At 41.1% G+C, this 17,102-nt stretch overlaps 1 protein-coding gene across 1 annotated transcript in view; it reads right to left on the bottom strand.

Annotated features, from left to right (window-relative positions):
* The window catches only part of VSTM4 (V-set and transmembrane domain containing 4), a 32,172-nt gene extending 16,014 nt beyond the window's left edge, over window positions 1–16,158 (bottom strand). Inside the window, exons 1-5 of the mRNA XM_064717274.1 lie at window positions 16,034–16,158; window positions 10,354–10,752; window positions 6,664–6,732; window positions 5,766–5,873; window positions 3,248–3,281 (exon numbers count right to left, since the gene is read on the bottom strand). Of these exons, the coding sequence (XP_064573344.1) occupies window positions 3,248–3,281; window positions 5,766–5,873; window positions 6,664–6,732; window positions 10,354–10,752; window positions 16,034–16,088 (665 nt within the window). The 5' untranslated portion in view covers window positions 16,089–16,158. The remainder of the gene's footprint in view (window positions 1–3,247; window positions 3,282–5,765; window positions 5,874–6,663; window positions 6,733–10,353; window positions 10,753–16,033) is intronic.
* Window positions 16,159–17,102: the final 944 nt, after the last annotated feature.

The raw sequence follows: 17,102 nt of genomic DNA, 5'->3' as shown, positions 1-17,102 counted from the left end.
TAAGAAGAAAGACTACCAAAAAGGAGATGAGAATGCTTTTTTAAAAATATTTTTAGTTTTAATAATCCAAGGTCATTAAGGCAGATGTGTAGCCTAAAGATGCTGTTGTTATGACACAAATTTAGGCACAATATATGAAAAAGCTTAGTGTCAATTCATTGCATTAGTTATTATTCCTGCTTTGCCAAAAAAGTGAAGCTACAAAGAAATGTATTTGAGACTTGCAGGTTTGTTTTAAATGCCAGGGCCACACAGGGTCAACTAATTCTGGGAGATACAATAACTATACTTGCTGTCTCAGAACTGAGCTCCTCAAACCAAACAAGGAGGCTCAGAAAAGACTCCTTGGCCCTGAAACACTGCCTCTTTGTGAGCTTGTCTTGTTCTATGTCTAAAAGGAAAGTTAGTATTTTATCTCCAGCTCCTTCTTCAGCCCCTGGGCTTCTATTTCAACGCTGTCATATGGTGCATTTCTTGAAGGATCTAATGAGTTTATAGAGAGCAAGAATAATAAAGGTGTTTGGGGAAGTATCCTGTGGAAGATGTGTAATGATCATGGAACAGGGCAGCAGTTGCCCAAAGGTCATGGCCAGACCTGTTGCCAGACCTGGAAAACTACTGAATTTTTGCTTTCTTATCCTTATTAGATTCTAGGACGTGGCACTCTTCCTGTTGTCATCTAAGTCAGCTATTTTCTCTTGTCAAAGGTCTGCAGGGCGGTGACAAAAAATTCACTTGAGTGAACTCAAGTTACTTGGATATTTTCCAGATAGGAGAGCTGTGTGAAAAGGTGCCAGGGATTTCTGGATTCTTGATTCTGGTTCTGTGTAGCAGAATGTGCTCCTGTAATGTGAGATTGGCACTGTGGAGCCAAGGTGTTGAGAAGGACAGCCTTCTGAGGAAAACTCTTTATTTACCCCCAATTACTTATCTCCAGAAGAGCAGTAACTGAAGTACTAGAGAGTTCAGGCCAACACAAATATGAAAGACAGAAAAAAATGTCCCTGCTTTCAAAGCTTCACCTCCTGGGGGTTTCTGGATCTAAAAACTGGCAAAATGATCCAATAACAAGGAAAATAATATGAAGAAGGATATTTAAAGAAAATACCAGAAAACTGAATTAGGTGGTTTGGAAAACTAAAAATAACTGTACTATTTTATTTAGGTAGTTATTTTTAAAATGTGGTAAAGAAATGGGTTTTGGTCAACTCATTTTTTTTCTTTAATTTGTTGTTGGTCAAGTAGCAACCCAAAACCTAAACATTTGCTTTGTTATACTCAGGAAATCTGGATTTAATTTTCTTTTCTACCACAGCCATTTTGTGAGACCTGGGGCAAATAATTTAGCCCGCTGTGCTTTAGATTCCAATCAAAAGCAAAAATATCATTCTGATGTCAGGACATAAAATATTTTAAGATGCTTAGGTATTACTGCAGTGGGAATACAGACATTTCTTAGACACCAGACTATTAATGTAATTTTGAAAGTGGACTCTACCCTGTGTTTGAAATATCACTAAGGGAGTTGAAGTTGAGCTTCTCTAATTAAGGCTGAATTTTGCACTGTAGTAATTTTAAATGACAAGAATCTCATGCAAATTAATTAATCAGTTTGGCCTAATGGATATTTAGACAGTAGGTTTTGGGTCTAAATGTGCTGAGTTAAGTTCCAAGACAAGGAATTTGCAGGTGAACAGCAATGAGTTTGAAGGAAGTGATGGTTTGTGTTTTGAGCAGAGGGTGGAAAATAAATGGTAACAAGTGTGAAACATAATTATGATGCTGGTAACACTGTCATAGGTATTTAATTTTAAAGCCCCAAAGTCATTGCACTTTAGGCATGCATTTGTGTGATTGAGGATTTCATTAGCATAACTTGTCATACTGAAATACATGAAACCATGTTTTTTTATCCATATAGAGTCATGCATTTCTTTCCGTTCTAGAGAATCTGTTTTATTGTGAAGAAATCACATTGGCTTGTTTTCTCCCTAAGTTCAGTGTTTGCAGCAGTATCACTTTCACATCATCTATTCCCAGAGACCCAGAGTTTGCATTATGCATTTTTATCTGACTGCCATGCTCCATTTTTTCAGTTGGGTCTCATTTTTCTTCTCTTTTCATGTTCCCTACCAATATACTTTGGTTTCCTCCCCCTGCCCATTCTTTTCTGTATGTTTGTTTTTTTGTAATTCCAACTTTGTCCCAGCGGTTAATAAAGAAGGGGGAAAGCGAAAACATGCAGGAAGAAATGAAAACTGCTGAGCTGTCTCTAAATTTTTGGGTGGTGCAATGGCTGCTCAAGGTCACAGAACAAAGATCTGTCCATAAATAACGTGGAAGTTTTGGTTTGTAGGGGCTTCTCCTGAACCCTGTGCTGCTTTGTTTTGATTTCACTTCCATCTGAGTGGCAGTTAGATTGAATACCATGATAATCCCATGAGAATGCACTAAAATCACACTGTTGAGGATCTAGGGTGTGCTATACTTGGCATTGAATCTCATAGTGTCCAAAGAGACTATGAGAAACAGTATGTGATACCAAGAGGGACTGGATTTAAACTGCAAGGCTAGAAACACATGGTTTCTGTCACTGAGAACTGGGAAACAGCTGTGTTTCTGTGTTGTTATGAGGCAGCCCTCTTTCATCTTTTTTGTTTGTAAAATATTTGTCATATATTGGTACTGCAGCTCCAGTCCAATATACATATCAGGAAAATCATAAAATGGAAATCATTATAGCTTTATAGCCACACCATAAAAAACTTTTGGCAGCTGATGGTATTTAAAGGGACAGTGATTAACACTGCAGCAGAAGAATTCTTTCCATCACTTTGAGTCTTCAGCTGGGAACAGACTGTGGGCCTTGAAAATCTGCTTTTGAACCCCACTCCAACCCTGGGTGTGGGACTCCCTGGGTAATATTGTGATTGGATCTGTGTGCATGGAGAGTTTAAGTCATTACCATCCTATGAGGTGTTGGGGAACCCTAGAAACCAAAACAGAATGAAAGTAGGCTTCTTCAGAAAGCAATTCAGAGCATCAAGGAGAGGCTTGTCACTGGAACACCTGCAGGACCTACAGCTGGCCCAGGCAGATTCTCCCTTTTCATGAACATGAGGGATCTGTGAATCTTTATGTTCCCATAAGCATTTTGAAAACATTACTTCTATTCTTCAGCACACATAGCAAAACAAATCCAGAATTGGTACCTTGGTTTAGAGCAAAGAGATGTGTAATCTCCTACCTGTTCTGGGGGCATTTCACCAGGTAATGCTTCACTGTTAAAGAAAAGAAAAAAAGAAATAAAATGTGGCTTCACACCAACATAGTTTATGAGTTTCAAATGAGCACTGCAAACAGACCTGTGTTGCTGAGATGGTGGAGTTGCCAGGCTGTTACACTGGGAGAGCTAATGATAGTCACCATACATTGTATTGTGCTTTACAATGCAGTCTGACTGAAGAAGACATAGCTAGTCTTGGGAGAGGGGAATGTATTGAAAAACACCAAAAAATCTGCTGTGGAAATGCTGGGCAACACACATTCCAGTGGTCATCCCAGTAAAAAGACAGCTTGCTAAGGAAAAGCACAACAGGCCAGTAATTTTATTTTGAAGACATGTATTTCCCTTGTGGTGCCTGTATTTGTTTCCAGAAGCCTGAAATAAACCATTCACCCACAGGAGCCACGGCTGTTGCTAATGTAAGTCAGATTGTGGCCACAGGCATAAAGGGATCCCTTCTGGGATCAGATCAGAGGTCCAGTCCAGCCATCATCATGTCTCTGACAGCTGTGTGTGTGAGCTGTGTAAATCCTTCTTCATACTCCTTTGAGTCAGTAGTCCTGAGCAAGGGCAGCTTCCCCCACTGCAGCCTTTTAGGAGCCAGGGTTATTAAGATGCTCTTTTGTGGCTTTGTGGCTTCTATGCCTCTCTTAAAGGACAGACTCTGGCTCTTCTGGTCAACCTACTGCCAATTTGTATCTCAAAAGGATGAGAGAGTGCATCCCTGGGTCATGATGTGAAGTTGAATGCAACACAAATTTGCCCCTACCTTTTCATTCTCTGTTCTTTAAAAGGCCATGAAAAGCAGACACTCACATGACCCTTCCCCCTCTACAGGAAAGTTTTCATATCTGGACTTTGCTAAATTCTCCCATTCTAAGGGAGCTATACAGCTCCCAGGATTTTGCTCCTAAGGAAATGAGGAGGGCACCAGGAGCTGGACTAATGCAGAGACAACGTTTAAGCCAGTCAAGGCAATGCTTCCATCTACCTGTGTTGTAAATCTACAGGAGAACAGCAGACTCATCCTTCAGGAGTAACGGACTGCTCATGAACAGAGCTGACATGTTTTTGAGAATGCAAATATTCAGATATTTGGGTAGCAAAGAAAGGTTTTAGCAGCTCAGAAGCACCTACTTTTTCTCTTTTGTAAATCCTTATTCTATACTGTATATTATTTCAATATTTAGCAGGTGTTGATTCAATGTAAATAGACCTTTCCTTGAAGCTGCTTGTATGCTCACAGCAGTAAATTGACAAAACCAAGCAAATTCTAGCCCAATGTCTGCTCAAGAAAAACTGGGATACATCAGTCTAGTGCTTGTGGCTTCAGGGTGACTCACCATGACCAACATACTTAAGTGTGGGTACTCTCTTGGCACAAAACCTTTGTCATCACTTAACAGGGTAAGAAGAATAACATCGATCTTGCTCCTTCCTCTTGGCAGAGTTGTTGGGTTCAGTTAGAATCAGAGTTACTCTGCTAAGTGCACTACCAGGAAGATGGAGCCACAGTCTGAAATGTGTTTGTGGTCAGGCAAGGGTTTCTCTATACATCTATTTCTGGCTTGCATGTCTTCTCACTGGTGTATCTGAGTCACTCATTCCTTCATGGGACCTGTGTAGGCAGCAAAGTCATCATTCTCTCCTGTCGCTAACAAAGCAATTCACTAACCAGGCTCTTCCTGAAAGCTTCTGTTCAGAGGTGGTCCTTACACTCTCCTCTGACATGGTGGCTGCTAAGTGTGCTGGTATCTCATCCCTGCAGCTTGTTTGAGGTCTCCAAATAAACCACTTTCAAACTGAAATCAAAGTACAGCCTGCACTGGTTACTCCACAGATCTGAAATAGCACTTCTGTTTACAACAACGCTGCTTTGATGCAGCCTCCTTGAGAAACCCTCTCTGAGGCCAAGATTGACACAGTAACCCTTGATCTTGAAATATCATTATGAAAAGACAGATTTGAATGTTGAAATGATGCTTTAGTCTCAGAAAATACTGCAAGTGAGATAGTGCTGATAAAACCCCTCAAATTCCCAAGAATATTGACAGCTACTCAAGAAAGGAGAATAAAATAAAACAGAGTTAAGATTGCTTTGAAACCCCTCTACATGTTCGGAGAAACGTGACTCATGCAAAATTTTAGCTTCTGGTCAGAATGCAACTTAATGATTCAGCACTTGGTCTCCTCTGAAAGAAGTTCCAACTACTTTCAACTTATGTTGGTGCAAAGGTAGAAGATTTTTGAAAAGTCCAAACAAATTTAGTTTAATTTCTTCTCTATTTAAAGGGAAGAAAATGCCTGTAATCTAATATGGCCAGTAGAATTTTTCTCTTCCTACTAATTTTAATTAAAATTACAATCAAGGTAAGGAAATATTTATTTTTCCTGCTTTCTCTGCATTCTCTTCTCCTCTCCCCCTGCCCCCCCTTTTTGGCAAGGGCTTTGCAGTCATCAAGAATGGCATTTCACTCACCTGTGGATCTCCTCTTGTTGAGAAGGGACTGGCAGAGAATGACAAGGGTGAACAGGAGGACACTGATGATTCCTATGGAGCACACAAACACTGCATACACGTACAGATCTGAAACCAAGTACAGATGATGGTCACTGCTGCAGCTGATGATTCATGACAATGGGACAAGAAAAAAGCTACAAGATCTAAACAGAATCTGCTCCAACAGATTTAGGGTAACAGTTCAGAAGTAGTTTAACCCTCTTGAAACTTTCCTATAGTATCCTGCTCAGTTTGAAATTTGGTTGAAGTCTGCATAAATGCAAATAGGCATAACTGCGCTAATGAGCTGTGACTTTCAGGAGCAAGCAAAGAACTGGTTTGGAGATTTTTTGAGCAACAACTCAAAACACAAAAGGACTTCATTTGGGTTGTTTCCCAGCTCAAACAGCTGTTTTGTTTTGTTTTTGTTTTGTTTTGTTTTTGTAACAAAGAAAAAAAGCAAACACACAATAAAACAAGAAAAGTGGCAGTAGGGAGAGTGCTGAGTGGCTGGGGAAGAAGCAAGTCTGCAATTGCTTCTTCTACTGGCAGCATTGGCTTGAAATTTTTGTATGATTTTTTTTTCTTTTTCAAACTGCAGCCTTAGTCTCCCCTCATGGCTTTTATTCAGGTGTGTAACATATTTCCAGTGGTTATTTCCCATTGGCCATAACAGATATATGAGAAACTGAAGCTGGACTCTTCCACTCTCTTTTTTCCAGAACCTCTTGTACGTTGTGGGATGATTTCTCAGGCAAGGTTGGGTTTGCACAGGAACTAGCAAAGTTGGTCCTGATCTGGGGCACTTTAGTTGTCTTGTCCATTGGACTAAACTAACATAATGTATAAACACAGTAGCAGCTAGATGTATCTTTACCTTCAAAAAACTTCCAAGCTTCATGATTTTTCTTGAAAGTGGGATGATCAGAAGATTTTGATGAAATCACTGAAAGAAACAAAACAAGATATGACAAAAATTGAAAAATGTGTGGCATAAAAAGTTTGAACCTCTGGAAGTAAATGTATTTTGCCTTAGACTTCAGTGCCGCACAATTTTGCTTTGTCTAATTGCCTTTTGATGAAACAGTTCAGAATTGTCACAGACTTGTTCTCTCTGTTTCAGGAGGATGGATGATGGTCAATATTATAACAGCTGCACAGCCTAGAACCAGAATCCAAATGCTCTGACTGCTGAAATGCTGTTCAAAACCCCCTCTCTCTCCTCAGCCAGATTGTTTATGCACGCTGATATTTTTTATGATATCAAATTAGATGATTAGGCCAATTCCATGATTTTTCTTTCTCTAGCAATCACTGCAATGAAATGGGAATCTGGCAATGTCCTCCAGATTGCAAGTGAGGTCTGAACCTCCAAGACAGCTTCATGTGGCAAATCATTACAGAACAAGCATCTTACTGGCAAGGGAATTCACTAAGGAGTGCCCTGCAGGCATGTGAAAGGTGAGGCTAGATCAGTGGATACACAAGTTTCAGGACTAATTAAATCTTCTCTTCAGTTGGGATGGGAAGCTCATCCTGAATATTTTAACAAATTACTCATTTGTTACATGAAAGCATCACATGTGTAGATTTTTGGCAAGTACTGCAGGATAACTTCCCTGAGAAAAGGGCTTTTCTTCATTTTGGGAAAAACAATAATCTTGTAGTCGTGTAATTTACTGTTAGAAATTGCCACATGTAACTAATATTTAAGAAGTCAGACTTTCTTCTATGGGAAATTCTGATAAGCAAGCTTCCCAACAAGACAGATTGTTGTGATCATCTCCTTGTTTTTGTTGTCCATGTCAGTAGGATTATAGTTGGACTGCCTAATTTTCTGTGTTTGTCCTCCTACAAGTAGTCTCTTCTCTTGATTGTAAACCATTTGGAACATCTTCCTGAGAGTATCATGAGGGATTGCCTAATTGTAAATTATGTTTTTGGGGTGCTGTATACTGTTCTGAGAAGAATACTAATTATTTTTATTTTTCTGATAGGAAGGGAGTAGAAGAACCATTTTCTGAATTTTTTTTTTTGTCTCTGATAAATTTGGCTTTTTGTGTGTTCTCTGCTATAATTGACTTGGTTTTAGTCTGACATTGATGACACAAGCCCAGGAAGAGATGTCTTTAATGAGAATAGGGGGAAAGGAGAAAAGGTTGACCTTATATTAGACAGAAGACTGTCTGCCATTGTGTGGCTGGATTAGGAGGCACTTCTTGGCAACACTGGCACATGGATTTCTCTTGGTTTTATTAACAAGATTTAACAATAGCCTTCTTTATAAATGCTATCTGATGTCTTGTATTCACAACGCTGAAATGGGCAAACTGTAACACATTTCAAATTTCAGGTGGACCTTGTGAAAACACCACAGAGTTGCTGTAGTTGACACAAGTGCAGGAACAGAAAACTGTAAGGACTCAATCTCCACAAAAAGGCTTCTTTTCCAAAGAAATGTATTTTGCCACTAAAGTACAAGGCAGATATGTAAGTAAAATTTAAATGACATCATTACACGGTAAGGAATTGTAGCCTGTAACTCAATTGTTTTTCTGTAAGTCCAATATGTGTATTTTTACAAATTTATATGTTGTGACAAAATGTATTTGCAGCTTATAAATGGCCTATGCAAATTTGCACAAGCAAACTTGCTAGCAAATAACAAAATCTGAATATAAATTAATAGCAGTAGATACTACAGATCCAGCTGTCAACTTTCTTCAAGAGCAAGATACGTTTTGAAAAAGCAGAATTATCCTTTTCTTTTCCCCCTGGAAATCTGCATCTTGCACAGTAATCTCCTCTTTCTGTGTACATAATTTTTTTTTTAAAAGGGACTCTTCTATTTCTGCCTCTACTTGATGTGCAAAGTTTTAAGAAATTTGTCTGGTGCTTTAGCATAAAGATACTATTTTGAATTTGGGCATAACTGCAGACATTACTGGAACAAAACATTAGGCAACACAGCAACTGTGATGTGGTGGAACACTGCTACCTTATTTGATAAAGCACAAGCAGTACAACTTAAGTATCCAAACGCTTCAGGCAATTTGTATTGCTCCTTTTGTTGTACCTTGGGTCTAACTGTAATAGAAGTAAATCCCTTTGCAATAAAAAGTGTAACTGATCATAATACAAAATACCAAATGCGTTTGGAATAAAATCTCCTTGAAAAGCCCAAGTGTTACTTTTGGGAAAACTGGAAACTTTATCAGTACTTGGAAAAGAGCTACCTTCCCTCTCAAGCACAGCAAGTACTGTGCACTCAGGGTGCATTAGGCAAATGCTAGCAAAGGTGGTCCTTTATTTCCAGTCAAGAGGCTTTGAGTGGAAGAACAGTTCCTATGACATTTAAAGACATTCAATATTTCAGATATCATTTGGTATCTTTAATCTAGATTTACACTTAGAATAAATATGCTTTTAATGGGCCAGGGTGGTTGTGGTGTTTGCCTCAGATCCCCACAGGGTGTCAAAAACTCTCTGCAGGCTGGCCAGCCTTCCTCTCTTGTCTCAGGTTTCCTGCTCTGCTTTGGGCCATTTGAAGTGGAGAGCAGCAATACAGCTGAGCAGATAGTGTGAAAATGATGAAGTCATGAGGTCTCAAATCCCTATTCTGATCATATATTCATGACTCATACTAGAAATCTGGGTAGAAATATTATTTAAGGACTGGACTGAAAAATTATGGATTTCCTTCTTTTCAATAATTTCATTGATCTGAACTCCATAGTTTAGCTATGAAAAGTAATGAGAGGTTTCAGTGTTATAATTAGCAATAGCCTGAGAAGCTATGAAAGATGTGGAGTGTCTCTTTGAGAGAAAGAGTATGACAGGTGGGGTGACAATATTTTATATTGCTTTTTCTTCTGCTGCCACTTACTTGGAACATGCCATTCCATCTCCAAGGAGTCCTGATAAATCCATATGTTTCTACTACAGGCATTTAGGAACTTATTTCATTCAGTGAATGAGAAAACACTCAACACTGCTTTGTGGCATTATCTTTAAAGTTGTCCCTGTGCGATACCAATTTGTCTGTTTAAAGAGGTACAAGAAGGGAGGTAGTTTGCCAGCTTGCACTGATGGCATAGCTGCTAAACAAAACCACCTCTGCAAAGGAGTCTGTTCTCAAAATCCAACTTCACCCATCTCTGAAAGGGTGGGTGTGGTGATTTAAGATTTCAGCTAATCCATCCCAAAGAGATGGCTCGTTTTCAACTCGGTTCGCATCTGCCACTTGTTGCTGGTCATTGTATCCCAAGTTCAATACCAGCAGGCTGGCCATTGCTTTTCTAGCTCTGCTTTCTGGCTGCAAGTGATATAAACAATAGTACTGAAGTGATAGTAAAAGTGCTACTTACCAACTGCTGCTAGACTAGAACTAAGACCAAGGGAAACACTAAGAGAGAGGCAAAACGTGAATATTAGGTTTTCTTCTCCTATCCACAGATTACACTCAAATATAATCTAAATTCAAATGTCTTATGAGTGAATTTACAAGGGAAAAAAAGGGATCACAGGACAACAAGAAATTAAAGACCTGAAATCAGTAATCTCTCACCTCTTATTTCAGTAGCTGCTGTACCATTTGACCATGCTGTCCACTTATTTCTGTGTTTGCCAATTTCCTGTACTTTGCATATATAATGTCCTTGATCTGTTTGCTGGAGGCTTAAAATAAGAAATTTGTACATAGTTCCATGTTTCTCTTTAAGAAGATGAAGTCTTTGCTTGTGAAAATGATGAGTATAATTTCCATAGTACTGGACAGACCCAAACTTTGTCATTTTGATCATCAGGTGCTCCTGGGCAGGTGATGCAGCAAAGATCCACCGCACAGCCAGCAAATTGTCTGTCTTCCTCTTTTCAGAAATGTGACAGTAAAGGGTAGCATTATCCCCCTCAGAGTATTGCACCATTGGTCCAGGAGAGACCGTCACATTTAAAGCCTCACAAACATCTGTAAGGAAAGAAAAGATGGTCAGAATCCTCCATACTGACACAACAGCACCATAATCTGTCCCAGCATGCAAGCCTATAGCAGTAAAAACTGATGGCATCTGTTTAGTGTGCAGTAATTTAATGCAATAATTTAATGTAGAACCTGACACTGTCTGCCTCTCTCTGAATGTTAAGGATGGCATGAGGCCCTCCTTCAGTGAGTCTGCCCCAGCATTTTTTCTGTCACTAATCAATAACCTAGAGCTGACATGGACACCTTGCTACTGTCACAGGACCAACTTCACGTAATCATTTATTGGTCTTTTAACAGCTTTGGAAACTGCTCTGTGACCAGCTCTTCTGAGAGCTTGCATCTTTCTTAGGACTTCCAGGCTAAATGCTTTCAATACCCAGTTTATGCTCATTTGTTCCTGTGCCAGCTTTAAGCTTAAAATAGCGTTTTCTTCTCTAGAGCTTACTTCCTGACTCCATATACAAAGCAATTATCTGGCCTCAGCCTTTGCTTTGTTGAGCTAAAGAAGACAGGCTCTGTTAGTCTCCTCTAGTAAAGTAGTGTCTTCCCTATTCACCCTAACAGCCCTTCTCTGCATTGGTTACAGTTTCAATTTTGGGTTTGATTGTATTTTTTTTTTTTTAATGTAATTGACTGCAGTTACAGGCAGTGTCTGGAGTTCTTCAGTGTCCTGTGGAATACTCACAGTACTTCTCAGATTTGACTGGGATATACCTTGGACTGGGATATACCTTGCCTGGTATATCCCAGAATTATCTTGTCCTTTCTCATGATAGTTTCATATGTGATTTATGTCAGGTGACAAATAAATAGGATACTTGGGTGTTTTCCCTTCTTTGTCATTTTCAGTCACCAGCATATCAAAGACCTTCTTACTAATCCTCAAGTGTGTGACTTAGCTGTTCTAACTTCTGCTCCACTTCTGTTACCCCATCCTCAGTTTTTCCAATGTGCTGTCCTTTTCTTATGCTAATTTAATAAGGTTAGCATTTCAATGTGCATGCTTCTGTCTACTTCTTTTAGACATCATTTGTGCAGACCTTACATCATACTGTTCCTTACATTATCACTGGAAGACCACTGGATTCTCTATATCCTACCGTTGCCCATGTCCTCTGTTTTAAGTAATGCTCTCCTTGTCCATCAAATGGTCACCTCAAACCTGGATTAAATTCATCAGACGAGTTTTTCTGACTACAAATTCAAGTTAATCTGACAGTATTTGCATGACAAAATATGACATGAGATAATATGGGGACAAATGATTATTCCATTGTTCCATTAATTTCTGATTCTTGTCTTCAATGTTTTTCATCCTAAACCACCACTTAGACCAGTTCTTTGTCTCTCTAGTAATAGCCAGTATAGGTGAAGGCTAAAAAAAGTGTCCACAGCTGTTAAATAGAGGAAGTTTTCCCTTTCCTAACATAACTGATTTATACCGGACTGATTTTCTGAGGCATGGGAATTAACGCTCATTTTATTTCCTTCCTAATGCACATTAAGAAAGTCCTGATTAGTCATATCAGAGAGTGGCCTGTCTCTGACCAGTGCTGTATTGTGGCAATGTGTTCCCTAAATAACTTGTGATGTGTAATCTACTGGTCTGAGGGCATCCACTAGAGAGAGAACCATATTCCAGCAGTGAGCAAGCACTCCCTGCAATGCACTCTGCAAAGCATGAAATGTCCTCTAAACTGTGAACTTCCTGTTATGTGAATACTGTACTGTACTCAAATTCTAATGAGAATTGCAACTCTGGGAAAATTATTTTCTTCATTTCTGGACACTTTTCTAACACATCAGCAAGGAACATTTTAACAAAGGGGATGAGTGTTTTGGCAGAGACTATTGTCTGACATCAGCTCCTGAAACACAAACATATATTTATCTTCAAAATAAGCAAATAAAGTATTTCCATTCTATTTCTGAAGGAGTTTTGGAGACAGAGACACTGGTTTTATAGTCCCAGTGAAGCAGTGAAATGAAGTGGTGAATTATATCACCTTACATACACTAAATCCACTAAATTAAAGAAGTTGCATTGCAACTGTTTGAGAAGAATTCTGAAAATTAATAGTATGATAATTATTTTGTGCCACTTCTGTCCAAATCTTGACTGAATGGCACGTCTATTCCAAGTAGACATTATTCTTTTGTTATGAAGGAGAAAATATTTTGTATAAAGAACTGTTTGGGTTTTAAAACAAAACTATTGAAGAAACTGCAGCCAAGCATGGATGAGGTTATTGATAAAATTATTCGTGCATTATGTTTGTCTGCATTTCACATAAATGCATTTGTCTGCAATTCACACAAATGCCAAAGCAAGAGGTTATTTTGGATTGTAGAAAGCATAAAAGTAGAACAGGATGTTGAAATTTAATATTAAGGCTGAATCCCACCAAAAGCTTTCCAGGCATGAAACTTCAGTTATGATTCTCTGGACTTACCAACCTTGGTGCTTTACCAGCAGAAGGAAAGCCAATAAATGGCTGTCTCTGCTATCAAATTAAGATTAAATTTGAAGGTTGTGCTGCTTAGTAAATAAGGAATAACTTTGAGATTTTCAACACTTTTTGGTGTCCTCACATGTATTTCAACAATGAATGTTTAATAAATCATTTACAAAATTATAGTTTCGGTAAATGAAAAACACAGACATTTTTTTCTACTGAAAATATGAACATGTCATGAAAACTCTAAAGAAAAACAATTATGTCATTTTCCTGACATGTGAATTTCTTTTTTGAAAAAGTTGGCTAGGAGTAATTGTGAAACAGAATCCCAAAATAAAAGGCAAAAATAAAAAGAAATCATTGCTTAATTCCAAACTAGGCAGAACACAGTGCCAAGAAGTACCCAAGAGAAAATGCAGAGGAAGTCAGATATGGTGATGACGGACACCTCTGTGAGAAGATAAAGCATTGTACACTAAGATTCTGATCCCTTTCTAGCTAGCTGTTTACACTCTTACAAACATTGGTATTTTATGCTTAATACTTCTACTTTTCCTCTAGGGACATGCCTTTTAATAGGGACATATCAAATTTTGCATCCTTCATGTTTCTGATCAGTGGGAATCTGTCTCCTTATCTTCCTTCTGTGGCTCCCATTGGTGCAGCTGCACAAGTACAGCAATGGGAAGAGTTTTGGAAATCTCATGCTGCTTTTATCATGGTATCAGCTCATGTTGAATAGGGTCAGGTGATGCTTTATATAAAGCAGAAAAACAGTATCCATGTGACTGTATCCTCCTACTGCCATTGGAGGAGGAACAGTGGATTTTTAAGGAGAGAGTTCATTTCCCTCCTATGTGGAAAGCAAAACCCTCATTCAAGGCTCTCAGACACTAGTGGACATGTTCCTCCTGTCTTTAGCAGGCACTGGTCAGCCCCAACACGAGGTTTACCCTTGTAATGGGCTCCTTGCCCAGAGCAGGAGACCTCACAACTTAAGAGCAGGCTTGTGTGCCAACGTAGCATTGAATTTCTAGACTTGCGATTGCTGTTTCAAGTGAGGAATCACTGTTTATCTTCTTCTGCCTTCCCGGTATAGTACGATGCAGCCATTCAGGTGGAGCTCACCACAAGAGTTTCAGTCTCATTTCTGCTTGGAAAGGGAAATTATTTATAGAAAGGGAGGAGAGAGAGTCAGAGACTTGGTGATTTCTTTGCAGTGTGCTTAACCATCAAACTTCTCTCCTTTTTGCAATGAGCTTGCTTAGTTGCTCCCATCCCAACATTTTACCTGTTTGCTCCTCTGGTATGTTCCACCAGCATTGCTCAGTAGCCAGTGGGGACTCAGGAAATTTTAAACTCTGTTTCAAAAAATTCCAGTTTGAAAATAGTCCACTTCTGCTTGCACTAGTTCAAGTCCAAGAATTATCTAGATTTGGACTTTGCTGTCTGCCATATTACACAGCAAAACACTTTAACAGCACTGTCAGGAGTAACAAATATAAAACTATAAAAAACTATACTTCTAGCACCCAGAAATTTTGTTATGCCAGGGCCTCTCCCCTCTGTCTGTGCTGGAACAGTGCCAGAGGACTTACAGTGGTCACTGGGTCCTTACATGTGGTGAGCAGCTTCAGCATGGCTGTGGTTTTGTAGGAGAACCCCAGTTTACTCCAGCTGAGATAGGAGTGGAGCTGCTCCTGTGCTCAGCTGCTCACAGCCCAGGTTTAGTGCTGTATACGGGCCTCTCTCTCTTCCTCCACAGAGACCACGGGCAGAATCTGCAACCCAGCCTCCAGTGCTGCAAGGACTGATAGCTGAGGATTGGAGGTGGTTACCTTCTGATCTCATCTTGTCACGACCAGAAGCATATGGGATGGCTTTTATCTGTCTTGTAGTTTGTTCAGTGAAGCTATGCTACTGTCAAAGCCTACTTTCGTTTGATTTCTTTACAATTAAAAAGAGCAGATGAGCCAACAAGCAGCAAAGGTCTTTGTTTAAATTAAAATAATTAGGAGCTAATTAGCAACAGCACCAGAAAACAACCAGTTGTTTTCAGTTGAACAGATCTGTCAGCAAGTTTCAGAAGTCAGAAGCTCCCCCTCAGAGAAGCTTCTGCATTGACTAAAGACGGACTTGAACCAAACCTCTGCCTCCACCATCTCCTGCCCTTCTGCAGTGGAGTTTGAATGCAAGTCTTTAATTAGCCATAAATGAGCAAGGTTTCCCCACCCCTCTAAGCTCACTGCACCTGGAAGTACAGATCCAGACTCTGTGTCTGTTCTGCAGCTTCAGGACACGCAACATTGTCCAATATGCCTTTGTTTTTAGAGGAATAAAGGGTCTTAAAGGGAGGACGCTTTTTACAAGTGACCTACAGGTTCCATTTCCACCTGATGCCAACAAGATCAGGGCACCTGTGGAAAAAAACAACGCCGAATCTCCCTTTCCTTCGGCTTTGCCTGGCAGAGAAGACAGCCGAGGACCCATTTCCATGAACTTGCACGGAGAGTCTGGCTTTCTTCTCTAAACAGGATGGGATCACTGGGAAGAAGCGCTGCTGCCGGGAGCCGGGGAAGCGGCAGCGGAGCGGGGCAGGGAGCGGCCGGGCGGGCGGAAGGGCCCCGGGGCCCGGACCCCCAGCTCTGGCCCGGGGCCTGTCCGCTGCCCCAGCCGCCCGCTGCTGCGGGACCCGGCCCGCTCCGCGCTCGCCGGGGGCTGCCCGAGGCGGGCCGGGGTCCCGGGGGGCCGGGGGAGGGCTCGGTCCCGCCGGGGCCGGGGGAGGATCGGGTCCCGCTGGCGCTTACCTGGGGCCGGGGCCGTGGCCAGCAGGGCGGCCAGCGCCGTAGCCAGGAGGCGCATGGCCCGCGGGGCGCCGGGTCCCGTCCCGTCCCCTCTGCCGAGCTGCCTCCCTCCTCTCCTCCCCGGCCTCTCGCCTCCTCCCCGCGCGGTCCTCCCTTCTCCCTTTGCTTTTCATCTCCTCCCCTTTCTCCTCCTTTTTTTTTCCTTTTTTTTTTTTTTTTTTTCGCGCTTTCTTCCTTCCCTCTCTACTCCTTTGCGCTTCCCAGAGTCCTGCCCCCTTCAGCTCTCCGCTTTTTCTCGCCCCCTTTCCCTGTCGTTTCTGTCCTCACTGTGCCTGTAGGGTGGCATCAGGGCTAGACAGGGATGCCCCATCTCTAGCCTCAGCATCCTCTCTGCACACACATACCCCTTGCCCAAAGGACACGGGTCTGTGTCGAGGGGAAATGAGAAACTCCCTCCCTCCCTGAGTACAGAAAACCTCTGTATGAGCAGGTGAGGCATAAACAGCTGGAGGCTGCGGGGTAGACAGCTGGGATGGGGAAGGCTGTATTAGGCATCCTCTCGTGTTTCCTGGATGTGCTGGGAATTTTGCAGCCCTCGCGCCCATTCCATTCATCCCATCCCATAGTTGGAACAGGACCACCACTCCCTGGCAGTTCTAGCTAACATTATTTCCCATTCCGTGGGTTCAGGTGGTGGCAGCCTGGGGACAAGGGGGTCTGGCAGGCGGGAGCAGCCCATCAGCAGGCATGGGGATGAACACTGTAGGCATTTAGGACACCTGTGCCAGGACATTGCATTCACTTCGCCTTAATTCTCCCAGGATTCAGAATCATCTCCCACATTGTGACTTACTATTCAGATAAAAAAGAACCTTTTGGCTACATGGGAATAGTATGAGCAATACTATCTATAGGATTCCTAGACCCTATCGTCTGAGACCACCACATATTCACAGTAGGAATAGATGTTGATACCCGAGCATACTTCACATCCGCCACTATAATCATTGCCATTCCATTATGTGCTTTCATGTATACCCTCTGCTGTGACAGCACCCACTGACCACTAACA

This window comes from Zonotrichia leucophrys, chromosome 6, assembly GCF_028769735.1.
Source record: "Zonotrichia leucophrys gambelii isolate GWCS_2022_RI chromosome 6, RI_Zleu_2.0, whole genome shotgun sequence".
Lineage (NCBI taxonomy): Eukaryota > Metazoa > Chordata > Aves > Passeriformes > Passerellidae > Zonotrichia > Zonotrichia leucophrys.
Note: the sequence above shows the minus strand (reverse complement) of the source record. Positions and strands in the feature narration are given on the sequence as shown.